This window comes from Narcine bancroftii, chromosome 10 (genome assembly GCF_036971445.1).
Source record: "Narcine bancroftii isolate sNarBan1 chromosome 10, sNarBan1.hap1, whole genome shotgun sequence".
NCBI classification, from domain to species: Eukaryota; Metazoa; Chordata; class Chondrichthyes; order Torpediniformes; family Narcinidae; genus Narcine; species Narcine bancroftii.
Window position 1 is genome coordinate 21,812,692 of NC_091478.1, and position 18,025 is coordinate 21,830,716.

Consider the following 18,025-nt stretch of genomic DNA (forward strand, 5'->3'; position numbering starts at 1 on the left):
ATGCAGCATGCCCTGACGAACCAGCACAAAAATCAACAGCTATAACACAATTGGCATTCTGATTTAAATTACCTTGTAGGTAATGATAACAAAAGGAAACTGAGCAGGCACGGAGGGCCATGAGAGGCTACGTACCTTTTTTGTGGAAAAAGTGCACAGCACAGAGGAGTGGCAAAGACCAAGCTGAAGGACAGGAGAAAGGAAAAATGGTGAATAACATTGTTCTGAATTAATGTGTCAACTTATTCCAAACAATATTAGAAATAGACAACTGGTCAGGCAGCATCCGTATGGAGTGAACCACCCCTTCGCCTACTCACGGCTGACTCACTTGGTGAGTATTTCTACCACTTCCTGGTTCTATTTCACATTTCCAGTCCCTGCGGATTTTTTTTTAAACTTTTTTTGCTCACTACTTCATGGTCAACCTGCTCTGAAATGCTGCTCCATTGAAAATAAGGTCAGAGTAATTGGAATGAAAAAGCCGACCAATTTTCCCCCAGGCAGAGAATTGAATTGGGTCAGCTGTCTCCTACAACAGCAAATTATATCTACAAACTAGGGTTAACAAAGTAAAATATCCCAATGCACTTCATGGGTAAGTTTTGTTCAATAACCTTCTGCTATGGAGGTACTCGGACAGATGTTCAAAAAAAGGCTTTAAAGGAAAATGTTAACAGATGGAGAGAGAGAGAGAGAAAAGAGAGGGGGGGGCGGGGGGAGAGAAGGAGAGAGAGAGAATGAAAGGCACTTCTGGAGTCTTGCACTTTATCAGCTGAATGCACAGGAACTAATGGGGCAGTGACTAACATCAGGGCTGCACCTGAGGCAAGAATATTTATGCATGGGCTGTTGGGTGTTCCGCATTCTTAACAGTTATATGACATACAATGGGATGTTCATGCTGACAGCATGTCCATGCTCAGGTATAGAAGTGCCTGTATTTTGTACAAGGCAAGAATATACAAACAACAACAGAGACACTCATAATGTTTATGTATAGATCAACAGCAGCATTACCTCAGTAACTCAGCAATCCAATCTCTGTGTGCCTCCAATTAAATGCAAGTTGCTTGCAGCAGGGATGTGTTTGTGATTAATTAACGGACTGACTAGAGGACACAGGTAATTCCTGTGATCGCGAATGGCTCTGTTCACAGAGCTCAACAGATAATGCCAACAATTGCTGGGGCTTTGATTTAAGATTACATCTACCAGTTAACGGAACAGTATTAACCGACTTCTGCACAATCCATCCAGAACAAACCAGTGCAAGAAATGCTAAGGACAGATATTAAAATTTACACAAGGTGACAAAGAAAATAACTTTGACAGGCCTTCATTAGTGGGCCGATTATTTAATAAAAACCATCTGTGCTGCAAACCATGGGCCTCAGGTTAGAATTTTTGTTTTTAAATGATACAGCAGGGTAGAAGGCCCTTCCAGCCTATGAAACCCATGCCACCCAATTAACCTATCAACACCATATGTTTGTTTGAGGATGGGAGGAGAAAACCCATGCAAGTCAAAGGGAGAATGTATAAATTCCTTATGGATAGTGCCAAATTTTGAACCCAGATCACTAGCGGTGTAATAGCGTTATGCTAAACATGCCCTCAGGTTATAAGCAAGTCATCGGATTCATCGAAGTGTCACTGCCTAATATTTTAACATAAGTCATCACAGATTCGCTAAAACAGCAGAGAAATTTCATACGTGTAGTCGATACCAGGTGTAATTTCAACTCTGTGGTTTATTGCAGCTGAATTGGTGGCTTTCTTTCTTTTTAAATAAAGTGATGTTACGAAGGGCCACCAGAAACACCACCATCTTGGCTAGATATCCTCCAAATCACGTGCAAAGTATCCATGGGGAAACCAGGCCGTATTCTATGAGTGTGCTACAGCAACCATTCACGAATGACACCCCAGAGATGTCAGCACCCCAATTTGGCTCATTGCATCTGCAGCAGCTGGAGCTACCCAAGGTTAGTCCCATCCAAATGCAGTGTTCAGGCACGTGACCCACTGTAAGAGCGTGGAGGGTCACATGATCTCTCCATCTGGAACTTGGTGGGAGTGTGGATTGTGGAGGGTCATGTGACCTCTCCATCTGGAGCCTAGTCGGAAGTCGCCTCACCTGTCAATCAAGGTTGGACTCTGTCCACCCATTAGTGCACACCTGACCATTGGCCCCTTTAATCACCTAGTGATTACCTGGGCTGGACTTTCCAGCTTACTGCACTATAAAGTCCACATGTGCAGTAGCTCTTCCTTCTTTCTCTTTGGCCCTGAGACAAACCCTGCTGTGGGCAATGCTGGAGGAGTCGATGGTAAGGTGTGCACTATATGGGGATTGAGGCTGTTGTATATTGTTGTAGTTGTAGATAGCATCTGAGCCATACCCACGTTAGACAAGGAATGGCAGATAGCATAATGTAGTCCTTGGTTGTGATATGTCTGTATAAACAGTTGCTTGTATTGGTTCTATTAAGTCCAAAGTGACTGGGTTGTATTGTGCTTGTAAGACTGTAAGCAATTGCTGGTATTGGTAGTACAGGTACAAAATCCTTTATCTGGACATCTAAAATCCGGAAAGCTCCAAAAACTGGCAGAGAGAGACAGCAGCGCGACTCAGGTGGGCGGGGGGGAGAGACGGCAGCACGACTCAGGTGGGCGGGGGGGAGAGACGGCAGCACGACTCAGGTGGGCGGGGGGGAGAGACGGCAGCACGACTCAGGTGGGCGGGGGGGAGAGACGGCAGCACGACTCAGGTGGGCGGGGGGGAGAGACGGCAGCACGACTCAAGTGGGCGGGGGGAGAGAGATGGCAGCACAATTGGGATGGGCATAAATCTGGAAAAACCTGAAATTCGGAACACACTGTCCCCCAAGGGTTCTGGATAAAGGATTTTGTACCTGTATTAAGTCCGATTTGACTGGTTGTGCAATTGAGAATACTCGTGTGTGTTATCTCTGTTGCAATCCCCTTATGTGTTTCAATAAAGATTATTTCTGTATTCAACCTGTGTCCACACTTGCTATTCTTTGAACCCACCAAACTTTTCCCTTCACACACAACACTCACCAAAGGCCAACCAGACCAACTTGAATTGGGGCGCTGAACACTGGAAAACGCTGCAGTGGGGGGTGGGGGGGGGTGTGTGGAGCGAAAAACATAAAAGTTCAAGTTTATTTTCCTCTGTCAAGTTAGCAGATTGCACAAGTACAATACACTGTTCTCCAGTCCTTGGTGCAAAACACGCAGACACAAAACCCATACACATATACAGACAATACATATACAGGACAAATATTTATATGTAGAAATAGATTAATAAATGTTGTTTTTGAATATGAGAGTCTCAGATGGTTAGTGTAAGCAGTTCCTTTGGTCGTTCAGTATTCTCACTGCCCATGGGAAGAGGCTGTTTCTCAGCCTGGCAGCGCTGGCTCTGATCCTCCTGTATCTCTTTCCCAGTGGCAGCAGCTGAAAGAATCTGTGTGAGGGTGAAAGAGGTACTCAACGATTTTATGCACCCTCTTCAGACAATTATTCCAATAGATCATGTTAATGGGGGGTTGGAGGGGTGGGGAAGACTCCATTGATTCTCTCTGCCACTCTTATGGTCCTGTGGATTTGTGGACTGACCTCCAATCCATTTCTCTGCAGCAACCGTACCACACTGTGATGTAGTCAGCCAAGACACTCTCGATAGAGCTCCTGTAGAAGATTGGCATGATGGTGGCCAGTAGCCAGTAGCCTTGCCCGCTTCAGTCTTCTCAGGAAGTGCAGTTGCACCTTCCTGACAAGTGAGAAGATGTTGTGTGTTCACGACAGGTCAATAGTTAAGTGAACTCTAAGGAACTTAGTGGTCTGTATCTGGTATCTGTACATAATCAACCAGATCAAACAGCATTTCTCCAGACCATGGTCTTTGCACACAAACAGCACATAACAATCACATGCATACATAAAAGACATAATGTAAAATAAATAGGTATAACATTTTGGAAAAATTCACTCAATTCATTTGTAAAAGACCCAAGGCATGCAACACATCTGGTCTCTTCACAACAAAAACAATCTGGAGGCACGAGAAAAGTGCCAAAAAATAAACAAAAGATTGAAAGAAATTGAAAGGTTTCAACTGCCAGCAAAGACTAAACAGGTGGAATGCCTTCCTCTCAGAAACAGAGGGTTTTGAGGGAAAGTATTTGCATTCTTTAAGTTGGGGGAAACTCCGAAGCTACAGGTTATAAACCTAAGATAATTACTAATAAACTCAAACAAGTATTTCAGAAGCAATTTCTCTAAACTAATGAAGGCAAACAGCACTCAGGCATTTCACTAGAAATTAGAGAAAAAGGAAATTGCCCCACCAACCTATCCTTGTATTATAGTATACATGTATTGTTACACAAGAAAATCTGCAGTTGCTGTGGTTGAGTGCAATACACAGAAGTGCTGGAGAAATTTGTGACAAATGGCTCAAGCTCGAAACGTTGGCTACCTTTTACTTCTAATGGATGCTGCATGAACTGCTGAGTTTCTCCAGCATTTGGGTGTTGTAACATTGTTTTTAACTATGTTTTCTGTGTTTTTTAAAATCCAATGGTGGTGCGGAGAAAGATGACTTTTATTGCTGTAGAGCTCGTTGAAAGAATCAAAGACTTGTTGATCCAAACCAAGGCTTTTATTAGCAAAAGACAGGAGCTCTTCACAGGTGGCCGACCAGTCCGGAATGATCCGACCTGGCTAGGGACACATCCCTTTAAGGCCCAGACAATAGGCGTGGCTTAGCTCTCAGCCAATCGCTGTAAGCACAGTCTAGATACAGTAACTATATACACTATGTACATTGGTGATAGATCTGTACTATCACAATTGCAAAGAACAAAGAGAGGGACTCGGCAGGTCAGGTAGCATCCGTGGAGAGAAATGGTCAGTCAACGTTTCATGCTGGGACCTTTTCTCGAGACTTTTTTCTGCAATGACTGGATAGTAATCAAAACTAAGCTCTTCATCACAATCGGTACATGTGATGACAAATAAACTCTACATTAAATTAGAATTTAGAGATGCAATATGGGAACATGTCCTTCCAGCCCGCAAGCTCATGCCACCCAAATATCCCAATTAACGTACAAACCCCAAACGTGGAGGAAAGGAGGAAACCAGAGCACCCGGAGAAAGCCCACCCAGACACGGGGAGAACGTACAAGCTCGTTACTGATGGTGCCGGATTCAAGCCCAGGTTGCTAACACTGAGATAGCAGTGTACTAACCGCTGCACTAATGGTGCTCCCTTAACTATGTCTCAAGGGAGAGTTAAAAGAAAATGGATTTCAGCTATGTCATCATAAAGTGGCCATGTGTTCAGACCTTTCTCCACCACCCCATTTACTAAAAATCAAAAGGAGTCGTGCTTTGGATCAGTCTTTTATATGCTGTAGGTTCACATCTAGATGAAGGGATCTATATGGAATGCTTTCAAGTGAAGTGCCTGCTGCAGAAAGAATGTACCAAGTCCAAGAGCAGATCTTTCCAGCAAAAAACTTTGTCATTTGGTGACAACTCCTTAAAACAGAAGCCTTCATATTTGCTCTGGTCCCACGGTTTTAAATAATATCGAATCCATGGGAAGGGAATCAATATTTTGTGTTACCTTCATCAAGTTTCAGTCCGCCAGAACTTCAATTCGGTTTAAAGCTGGACTCTAACTTGACAAAAAAAAATTCCAAGTACAGTGTGGAATGGCAAGAGGTAACACAGCACACATGAAGACACTCTTGATGGGATGTTTTGCAATGGTACATTTACAAATTCTGCCCTCTCCTCAAAACAATCCCATGTGGTAGTTATGTACACATAGACACACAAGACAAATTACACTGAAAAACAAAGATTTTGCTTCCTGAACACGTTTGGATGTATTTTAAGGATTTTGAGCTGCTGAACACAAAAAAATCACCTTAAAATTTTCCTATCACATTGCATTTTTTAGATATAACCTATATTTGTGATTTCCTGTCATATTTTAAGTCTACTTCAAGCATATGAAACCAGGAAAGTGCAACATGTCATTGAAAATTCATTTTCTGAATTCGCACTTGGACTTCTCCCGTGCAGATCTTGGTGCTGTCAGTGACGAACATGGTGAAAGGTTTCACCAGGACACTGTGACCAAGGAAAAGTTGTGTCAGGGCAAATGGAATCCATCAGTGTTGGCCAACTATTGTTGGACACCGACACCAGAGGCATCAGTTGCTGAGTACAAACGAGAATCAGTGGCAAAACATTTTTAGGTCAATTGAACTAACACAATGTGTCAGCGATTAAACATGCTAAATTCATTAAAAGTTAATTTAATGTTTCTCCAACTTCCTACATGATAATAGCAAATCTGAAATTATCTTTGTGTTCAGTTTGAAGTTGTTGATCATAATCCACAATCTTTTTTTCAGGAAGCAAACCTTTTGAAAAAATTGTCAGAGTGCAATTCACAAATGTGCTGGAGAAACTCAGCAGGTCACACAGATAGGAAGTAACCAGTGTTTCGGGCCTGAGCAAAATGCAGTCAGGCTCTGCAGATTTTCCCGTTTTACTCCCCTTACCTTTAAAAATGCTCTTTTTTCCAAAGCATTCATGATAATTGGAGGTATGGCTGGAGATCAGAGAAAGGATGTTACTGGTGAATCATTTACATTTCAATTATTAAAAGACTACTTTTATTACTTGTGATTTTTAATTTACAACTAACCCCATTAATTCAAGTACATATCAACTTGAAAGCAGTAACTTTTAATGGAAACAGCTTTCATTTGCTTTATGTAAAAACAAGTATCAGAATCCTAAAACAAAAGGCAAATTTATCATAACAGAAGCCACACAGCTGAAAACAATGGGATTTGGTAATCTTGTAATTTAAGACTGGGCTATATATGGGATTTCCAATTTACCACTGTATGTCACCTCCATGCTACAAACACTTTCCTTAAAACAATTACTCAGACTTCAACAAAAAAAAGTGGCCAATAAAAATTCATTGCTTATCCATCTGATTTAGTGTCATTAAACTGCAGTAAAACATTTTTGAGATTTTAGGGTGCTTCTCAAAAGATTAAGTCAACCAAACCCAAAGCAATTAACTTATGAATGTTAACCTAATCAAAGTGAAATAACAGTGTTCATGGCAGAACCTCGGATTGGAAAGCCACAGTGCATTTAAGGTTCTTGGCATCAACTTTAGGGCTAAAGTGCAAATACTGATGGATGCAACTTGACACAGAGCTTGTTTAAGCTTATTCCATTTCCAAAAAGCTCTGCATGCCAAATTAATTTGGATGGCAAGAATTTTCTGGCACACAAGACTTGAGACAAGTCGTGGTCCCATTTACAGAGATTGTGCCGATCACTGGAATCTCTATTCCCCCCCTCCTGCAGCTAAACCTGACCAGACACTAGTTATACGAGGCTCAACAACTGACGATACAACTAAAGAAAGTGCCCTTACCCATGGCAGGTATCGCCATCCCAATCCGAGAAACCACAACCTGGACGATGGCTTGCTGTGCTGCTTTGGACGATTCCCCAAGTCGGTTTCCATTGGCATCTGTGACTGGTATCCCATACTTCAGCTCTCTGCCAAAGGTAAACAACTTCACAAAGGGGTCGTGATACAAGATTCCAAACACCGTCTGATGCATAGCGTTGTATGAGTGAACAATTATTTGAAATTTAAATTTAGGCATACAGCACAGTAACAGGCTCTTCTTGCCCACTAGCCTGTGCCCCCAAATACATCAATTAACTTACAACCCTCATACATTTTTGAAGGATGGTAGGAAACTGGAGTGCCCAGAGGAAACTCACGCAGACAAGGGGAGCCGTACAGACTCCTTACAGGCGGTGCTGGATTCAAACCTGGGACACTAGCTCTGTAATAGGATTGTGTTAACCATTATGCTGTCCATGCCACCCTCAAACGTGTGTACCAGCATTTAGTGAACTGTCTCAGCAAGTCATGGAGGACTAGATGCACTTCATATGTGCAAAATCCAGGCTTTAAAAGATGCTGATAATAAATTTATCCAGCCAGGTTTGATCTTAGACAGAAAGACTTGAATTATTACAGTGATCTTTTGCAAATTCAAAACATCCGAAACACTATATAGTGTGTGCATTTGAAGCGTAGACACTGCTGTGAAGATTGGAAAGCAATAACCACCAGGAGGAAAAGAAAATACCACAGACTAACCATTAAATATGGTTTGAAATATCAACCCATGAGTGCTCCCATACTTCTAGCATCTTTTAATTTAGTGTCTGTTATTAAATTTTTATTCAAATATTGTTGATTATATAAATGTTTCACTTGATCTTAAAAATGGTGCAATGACTTGAAACTCAAAGCAAATATTGAAAACATTTAGAAGCAGTAAAAACTAATGATTCAGAAATCGACTGAACACCAAAACTGCCATTTTCTGCGTGATTTGGCTTCAAATTCATAGTCCAACTTCTTTAAAGTAAAAGCACGTCTCAAGACATAAAGAGCTGTTTCTTCACTGGCCTTTACGAGGGGGAGGTTGTAAACGTCTCTCGAAATTCTACCCTCTAAATTAGGTGGATTAAAACAAGTGCATTTGGAGCTGATCAAATCTTTTCAGTGTAAACTTCTATACTTCTTTCTTCTTTGGCTTGGCTTCGCGGACGAAGATTTATGGAGGGGGTAAAAGTCCACGTCAGCTGCAGGCTCGATTGTGGCTGACAAGTCCGATGCGGGACAGGCAGACACAGTTGCAGCGGTTGCAAGGGAAAATTGGTGGATTGGGGTTGGGTGTTGGGTTTTTCCTCCTTTGTCTTTTGTCAGTGAGGTGGGCTCTGCGGTCTTCTTCAAAGGAGGTTGCTGCCCGCCGAACTGTGAGGCGCCAAGATGCACGGTTTGAGGCGATATCAGCCCACTGGCGGTGGTCAATGTGGCAGGCACCAAGAGATTTCTTTAGGCAGTCCTTGTACCTTTTCTTTGGTGCACCTAAACTTCTATACTATAACCCAAATAAAAGCATTTTAATTTTACCCACTGTGAAACTTATGGTTTTCACCTTGCCGATCACATCTCACTTCGTGAATCGTATTTTGGCCATGAGTAACAGATGGTCCAAGCATGGAGCAATATCATAAATCCAAGAAAGGTAAGTGACCAACATCCAAACAAAGCTTTGTTAAAAAATAGATTAATCGATCATTCTTTTCTTTGCTGCTAATGAGATCTTGCATTTAGGACCGAGATGAGGAGGAATTTCTTTACCCAGAGGGTGGTGAATCTGTGAAATTCATTGCCACAGAGGGCAGTGGAGGCAGGTTCATTAAATCTATTTAAGAGGGAATTAGATCTATTTCTTCAGTATAAGGGTATTAAAGGTTACGGAGAGAAGGCGGGGACAGGGTACTGAACTTTAAGATCAGCCATGATCTCGTTGAATGGCGGAGCAGGCTCGAAGGGTCGAATGACCTACTCCTGCTCCCATCTTCTATGTTTCTATGAAATATTTGCACCCAGCCATTTTGCACTTGGAGGATTACAAAAAGAATTTTGAGAGATGTAATAGCTGACTGAAAAATAATAAAATATAAAATAATTTTTTTTAAATTTAAAAATCTTTTTATTATTACAAAATAACACTAGTTTTTTTATATCCAAAACAGCAATAGATAAATAATTATTTATCTCCTAAAGAACCAGAGTCGGTCCCACCAGGCTGAGGAACAGCTTCTTCCCACAGGCAGTGAGATGGGCAGTGAGAACGGGCAGTGAGACTGCTGGACGACCAAAAGAGCTGCTCGCTCCAACCATCCGAGACTCTCATTTGTACAATATTTAAAAATAATTGACTTGTTCTGCATATGTATCATTTGTCTGTCTGGTTGTGTGTCTGCACGTTTTGCTCCGAGGACGCTGTCTCATCGGATGGTATTTGTACAATCTGATGACGATAAACTTGACTTTTAGCGTTCTAATTTTGTTTGAGTTTCTTAGTTTGATTTTGTCCCACCTACATAAAGATTTTTTTTTACACCTTTCCACTGTTTTAACTAAATAACAACCTATTGAACGAGATTTCTGTGATAATAGCTGGCATTCCGGATGCCAAGTTTCTACCTTTCTATTTCAACAGTACAAACTTCCTTGTTCTCCAACTTCACCCTGTTTCTCATTAGATGCTGATGGGCCTCAGTATTTCCGTACATTTTACGTTTTTGCATCAACACTTGCCGCCCATCTCGCCCCTACCCAATAACCTTTCATCACCAAGTCTATTCTGCTACTGCCTTACCTCTGTCGCATGAATGGGATATTGATGCAGTTGGCAGCAGCTACCGCAGCAAAGGGCACAAAACGAGAAATCAAGGAAGGGAAATGCTTCAGGAAAGACAAAGAAAAAGAAAATCATCATTTGGTTAACAAAATTAATCTTTCAGATGACTGGCCAAAAAGGTGGGATAAAGCCCACCCAAAAATAACTGTATTTTTACAAATGTTTCCGAGCCTGCTGAGTACTTTGTGCATTTTGTACAAACCAGATTAAATCTCATATGAGGTAAAATGGCTCACTGTTCTGTGAACCCATGACCCCTACATTCCATCCACTGTTAGAACGGTGCTATTGTACCAGTGCCAGTTCTTTGAACTGAACCGAACATGCACCAAGATACAGTAAAAAGCTTCATCCTGCATGCTATCCAGAAGGTCAAGTCATACAGCAGGCACTGCAATAATAAGAAATAGATACACAACAGTGTGGGGAGTAGTGTTACAATAAGTCGAATAGTGCAGGGAAAAGTTTTAACTTGTTTCACCCTCTGAAACTTAAAACATACTGTTTTCTCACTTCAGTTCTCAGAAAGGTTCATTTATCCGAAAATACAATTACACCTTAAGTAATCTTTTACTCAGAGCACCTATGCCATAGGTAAGTAAAACATGAAAGCCTGCAGACACTGTGGTTGAAGTAAAAACACAAAGATGGAGAAACTCAGCAGATCAAACAGTGTCCTTTATATAGCAACGGTAAAAATACATAACCAATGTTTTGGGCTTGAGCCTTTCATCCTCTCTGTGCTAAAAAATACTGGCAAGAAATTTAAGTGAATCGTAACTATTGCCTTGCTGCTTTCAAATTTCTTAACATCAGCATTTATTCTCACGACATGTGCAATCTTTGCCACCACTGACCACTCTCATGCGATGCCAGTAGCACGTTCCATCAAGCTTTTTAACCCAGAGATCAAGAACAAAGCAAAATAAAGCAATTAATGTAAAAATCATGAGATAAAATTTGCACAACATTGATCGGGGGGGGGGGGGGGGGAGAGGGGAGGCAGGGTTCAGTCTGCTAACACTTAAGGAAATACATTCAGTGAAATTACCTTGGTGAGAGACTTCAGACCAAGAGCCGTGAAGACAGCTCCTGTCGTTGCACTGACATATGCGGTGCCCAGTTGACTACATTTGGGTAAAGGAGAAGACATTGAGAGTGAATGCAGGTCTACTCAAACATTTCAAACTAAATAGTTGCTCCAGCAAGATCTCAATTTAGGTTTTCATTTCAGGAGCTTCATCTATTTGACTTTAAGTTTTAATTTTTTTTAAACTTTATTTACAGCACTGTAGAAGCCAATACCAGCCAATACCACCCAATTACACCCAAATTAACCAACAATTTGGAGGGTGGAGATCACCCGGAGGAAACCCAAGCAGACACGGGGAGAATGTACAAACTCTGTACAGTCAGCGTCGGATTCGAACCTGGGTTGCTAGCGCTGTTAATAGCATCGTGCTAAACGTGCCACCCCTTAAACCAGAATATGAAAGTAGGCAGTTTTTTTTAATTTATATCAAGGAAAAAATTAGTTTAAAGAGTCTGTATCCAGTCTAGAAAGCAGAACATGATCAAGGGGAGCTGGCAATTTTAGAATGAGAGTAATGTGCCAAATTATCCTACAACATTATATTCAATCCTAAGTATCACCTCTACATCCATCCAACCTCTACGTAATGAACCAAATTTTACATTGATGAGAGCCCGTGGACTTCTCTACCCCACTCCGGATGCTATACTTCCTGTTTTATGTCTGAAGTTGGGTGCCCTTAAAGCAACAGTACATCCAACTCCACACTGAAGGAGCCCAAGACGAACAGTCGGTTGAAAGCTGAACTGAAGGATTTTAAAGTTTCTAAATGTCACTAACATTCAGAGAATTAAATAATTTAATACATATTAATCTGTTGAATTTAATTCACTCTTTAATAATTGGGTCAAAAATCAAATAATTAAAATGCTTAACGTGCACAGTTCCACACTGACAACTGAAATCAGTGGGGGGGGGGGGCACAGATCCTGCACAAACCAACTCCAGCACACGATGTGAGAGGCAATTCCCTTATGCAAACTTTGTAACTCAGCAAGAGGGTGTTCCACCTCTAATCTCCATACGGAGTCTAAGAGCGGAGCACATCGACAGATGGGGCAGCGCCATCCAGTTGGTACAAGCCTTCCACGTTTGCATCAAAAAGCAGCAGGCAAGACGACAAATCCAATCAAACTCAACTCACCTTCTGTAAACATTTCTATAACACTCTGCACACTACTGGATTTCTTATCACCTGCTTAGTTATTTTCTAAAGTCAAGTTGATAATCCTCTTCATCGAAGTAATTTTCACTAATTTGAACATGCACTCTTCGAACCATAGAACTCTACACCACAGGCTCTTCAACCCATCTAGTCTATTCAACCTATTTATTCCACATAGTCCCATCACCTGGTCCATTGCCCACTATACCCTCCATCCATGTAATGTTGAAATTGAACCCACATCCACCACTTCCGCAGGCAGCTCGTTCCACACTCTCACCATCCTGAGTGCAGAAGTTCCCCCTAATGTTCCCCTTAAACATTTCATCTTTTACCCTTAACCCATGTCCTCTGGTTCTTGTCTCACCCAACCTCAGTGGCAAAAACCTGTTTGAATTTACCCTATCTATACCCATCATAATTTTGAATCTTCCCTCATTCTCCGACACTCCAGGGAATGAAATCCTAACCTTTCCCTGAAAGTCAGCTTTTCAAGTCCCAGCAATATCTTTGCAAATTTTCTTTGCACTCTTATTTCCATACAGAAAGAGACAGTCTTTTGAAGTTCCTGCAAGTGTTCAGTATTCTCCATTCAACTTTATTCATTATAAAGAACCACATTGTTTTTTTTCCTCCTGTTTATTGACAGAGCACAGTACGGCTGGAAATTATCAGTGAAAGGATGGAGAGAAGAATAAAAACAAGTGAATTAGAAACCTTTCCTTTCAAACTAAAAATGAATCATGTTTGTACCTTTAACCTCCCCAGTCTGCCAGTTTATTTCAACCCACTAAATTATTATGCAAATAAGATTGATAATAACTTGTGAATTAGCACAGATTATATTATTTTCATGAAAATGATTCAAAGTATTTTTGCCAGATTTATTCCCGAGCTGCCTTACCCCACCGTCAGTGGCGCATCTCCACTTCTGTTGGTGTAGTTAACGATTGCATTGAAGGACTGGTTGGCCCATTGCCAAAAGACGACTGCTGGGGTTGTCCTGTCAATGAAAAATATAATATGAATGGAAACTACCCTGAGCACCACAGCTCGTTTTGAACCATAAACGTGCAAACATCAGCTATTAAATGCTCCTTTCTTTTCATGACTTACATATTTTGATACAATAACATAATTTTTCACCTCTATTACCTTGATAGATTTGTTTGCTAGGACACTAAAATTTATCTTGTTTAAGAGATCCAGTGGCCTATTGTATCATATTTATGAGATCATTTTCTATTTGTAAAACAATAAAGCCCAACCAGTTAAATCAGGACTGCTTGGATGAAGAACAGGGTAAAATTATGGCCCTTCAAATTAAAACTGCATGGCTCTCCAGCGAACTCTATTAATAACCTTCACGACTTGTCACAATACAGTTAGCCATTGTGCTGAGAAATAATGAGAACTGGCCGGGAAATTATTTAGTTACAATGTCCATCAGTGACTTGTCATCATGACTCTATTAAACGAGGTGGGCCAGCAAGTACGGTGAAGGATGTAAGGAGGTACAGAATGGGCAAGAATTTGGAAGATTGTATACACTGTCATAAACTCTGAGGCCATGAGCGAAAATAAGAGTATTTGTGCAGTAGTGCAAGATTGAGTGTTGATGTACAAAGGGACCCAAGTGGGCTTATCCACAAGTTCCCCAAGGCTAACATGCAAATGATTAAAAGGGCAAATGATAGATTAGCCTTCATTACAACAGTAATGAAATCTTACTCCAATGGCCAGACCACTCCTTGAATAATGTTTCCTTACTTAAAAAAAAATATACTAAGCTTGGAAGAAGTGAAATAAGATTCATAAGTTTGATTCCAGGGATGGTGGGTTTGCTCCATGAAGAGAGATTGAGTAGATCAGGACCAGGATCTTAATGGCCTGGTATGGGGACACCAATACTCCTGAGCAGAAAGCCCTGCAAAAGGTAATGGACACAGCCCATGATATTACAAATAAAACCCTCATCAAGGATCCACATCAACCAGCACATACTCTGTTCTCGCTGCTACTATTAGGAAAGAGGTACAGGTACCACAAGACTCGCGCCACCAGGTACAGGAACAGCTGCTACCCCTCCACCATCAGACTCCTCAACGACAGACTCAATCAGGGGCTCATTGAGGGACTCTTACTTTTGCATTTCATTAATTTTTTTTCCTTCTGTATTGCAGTCAGTTTGTTTACATGTATACATTTCTACTTGAGTAGTTTTTTGAACTACTCGGCCACAGGAAACAGAATCTCAGGGCTCTATGTGATGTGATGTCATGTTTGTACTCTGACAATAAATCTGAATTTTGATTTTGAACTTTAAATATTCTCTGGGGTTGAAAATATGAAAGATCTCAAAGGGCTTGACACTGGAAAATGCTTCCAGCCTATGAGACCATGCTGCCCAATTAAGGTCAATTAACCCACAACCCCCATATGTTTTGTGAAATGCAAGATGAGGAGCCAGTTGCAGAATTTGGATAGGCCATTTAGAACAGAAATGAGAAGTTTCCACACTTAGACAGTGTGGAATTTACTACCCCAAAAAGATATGGAGCTTCAGTCATTGAATACATTTCAGTAGATTTCTCGTCATGAAGGAAATCGGAAGTCATGGAAAATAGCCCTGAATATGTTTGGAATGAATTGTGGACAAGACGAAGGGCTGAGAATATACTGGTGTTGGAGACAGTGTAGAGGAAGTTCACCAGGTTCATTCTAGAGATTGGGGGTGGAACTGCCTATGGGAAGAGATTGAGTCATCTGGGACCTAATAGAAACATATCAAATTATGAAAGGAATAGATAATATAGAGGCAGGAAAGCTGTTTTCACTGGTAGGTGGGCTTAGAACTAGGGGACGTCGCCTCAAGATTTGGAGATGTAGTTTTAAGGTGAGATGAGTAGGAACTACATTTTTCAGACAGTAGTGAACCTGTGGAATTTTCTGCCTATGGAAGCTGTAGAGGCTGCATCACTAAATACATTTAAGAAACGGATAAATTTTTGAATAGAAGGGTCTGATAGTACAGATTCTATCACCAATGTGTATATGTACATATGTACAGATGGTAGTGTAGGATGACTGTGATTGGCTGAGAGTGTAACCACACCTACTGGCAGGTCTTAAAGGATTGCTCCTAGCCAGACCAGGTCATTCTGGACAGGTCAACCTACTTGTGATATGCTCCAGTCTTTTAGTTAATAAAAGCCTTGGTTTGGATCAACAAGTCTTTGGTTCTTTCGACGCGCAATACAAAGGGGAATTAAGGATTATGGGAAAGAGTGGAGCTAAGTCCATGGCCAGATCAGCCATGATCCTGCTGAATGGCGGAGAAGGCTTGCTGTTATTTCTGGGAAAGATAGAAAACAAGTTAGTTTTGGAACTTGCCTGTAAAAGGTCAACATGCAACCAGTTATCGACATATTCATTGGAACCTGTGCAGACATCCGTCCAATCAGAATCATTTTCTCCCCTGTGTCTGGGTGAAAAGCAGAATCATAGAGATACTTTGCTTGCCAGAGCTCATCCTCGGTCAATCCTGGCAAGGTCTTGCCACGCCTGGACAAAAGTAAAATAAAAAATTTGGAATTGAATGGATACAATACTAAACAAGACCTTCAGATAATATATTAATATTCAGAAGAAATATAGGGGGCAGAAGCAGGCTGTCTTTGCAGCCAAGTTGTTAATCTAAGTCAGTCTCCTTAGCCCCTGTGGCCTTTATCTCTCTAAACCTATCACAAATTAAGTTAAGGTTTCAATCTTCCTCAACTATATAATGCATTTTCATTTTGATGCTTTCACAGTGTCTCAAATACTTCCAGTATTTCCACATTTTGCAGTTTTCAAAAGCTTTGAACAGGACAATCCCGTACTTCATTCCATGCCAAATATGCTGATTCTGGTACCCAGCAATCCCTTTACAGACCATCCACAGCCTTGTCTGTTCTGGATCCTGGCACTGCCGGCTGCCTATGGATTTTGCCGCAGGATATTTTAAAAAGGTGCACCTAGCCCCTTATTGTGTGGAGTCAAGAGTTTCTAGAACATCGAACAAAAAACAAACCACTCAGCAGGTCAAATTTTAATTTGCAAAATTTTACTCATGCAGCATGGTAACAGCCCCTTCCGGCCCATGAGCCTGTGCCACCCAATTACACCCTATTAACCAACATCCCCGTATGTTTTGAAGGGTGGAGGAAATCAGAGCACCAGAGGAAATCCATGCAGATATGGGGAGAACGTGCAAACTCCTTGCCGACAGCACTTGCCCTTATCCATGCCAGGTCAGGTAGTATTCATGGAGGGAAATGCACATTTAACGTTTTGGATCAAAACTCTGCTTCAGGACTTCGACCCTAAACACCGATTGTTTGTTTCCTTCCATGGATACTACATGATCAACTTCTTATTGTGTTTTGGGGATGGGCTCTGGATCCAGATCAAAATTAAGTTCAATTTTGCAAGTAATGCGCTCCTTGATTGAAATGAATGCATGTTTTGCACCCACAATATTCAAAACAGGTGCCTCTTCAGTAGCTGAAGACCAGGACACTGAAGTTTCATGGTTCTGCATCCACACCTTCAAACAGGTGTTCTTGTCCCTTCAACAGAATGGGCTGAGCCTAAGCAGCTGTATCCAGCAGTAGTTAAAGGTCCACTATGTTTGGAAATTCCCAGATGAGAAATCCTGGGAAAACGTAGATCCCCTGACATGTCTGGAAAGTACCGACAGACAGATGCTAATGAACCACTGCCCTGCTCCACATGCAGTCCAGCAACGGAACACGACTGTTCTGGGACTTGCCAGCTTTACTCTGGAGTATTTGCCTCTATCAATTTCCATGGGATTTCTGTGTAGTGAAGATTAGATGCAAAAAGGTAAGCAAGAATCTATGTTTCTTTAACTTAGTGTCCTTTATTTTAATTGTTTTTTAATTCGTATTTTTCCTGCACTTTAATTTTATTTTATTATTTAAAGAAATGTTAACAGTTTATAAACTGTTGCAGACTATCCAAACTTAACTTCCATCCCTATTAAAAATATCTACCTTCATCCACAATAATTCACATGCCCTCCATCTTCAATAACTTCAATATCTTCAATAACTTCCAATTTCCTGAATTTGACTGTCTCCTTTTCACTATGGACGTCCAATCTCTCTACACCTCAATCCCTCATACAGAAGGACTCAAGCCCTTTGTTTCCTTAACAACAGAACGATCCAGTACCCCTCCAACACAACCTTCCTCTGCTTGGCACCCTCAATAATTTCTCCTTTGACTCAACCCACTTTTTCCAAGTTACAGGAGTAGTCGTGTACACCCACATGGGTCCCAGCAATGCCTCCATTTTTGTTGGCTTTGTGGAGCAATCCA

General features: G+C 41.2%; 1 protein-coding gene across 1 annotated transcript in view; it reads right to left on the bottom strand.

Moving 5' to 3' along the window:
* Positions 1-18,025, bottom strand: part of sfxn3 (sideroflexin 3) — a 33,676-nt gene that overhangs the window by 6,579 nt on the left and 9,072 nt on the right. The window contains exons 3-10 of the mRNA XM_069900103.1: positions 16,034-16,204; positions 13,545-13,643; positions 11,434-11,509; positions 10,341-10,426; positions 7,517-7,644; positions 6,618-6,667; positions 3,088-3,137; positions 136-183 (exon numbers count right to left, since the gene is read on the bottom strand). Coding sequence (XP_069756204.1) covers positions 136-183; positions 3,088-3,137; positions 6,618-6,667; positions 7,517-7,644; positions 10,341-10,426; positions 11,434-11,509; positions 13,545-13,643; positions 16,034-16,204 — 708 coding nt within the window. The remainder of the gene's footprint in view (positions 1-135; positions 184-3,087; positions 3,138-6,617; positions 6,668-7,516; positions 7,645-10,340; positions 10,427-11,433; positions 11,510-13,544; positions 13,644-16,033; positions 16,205-18,025) is intronic.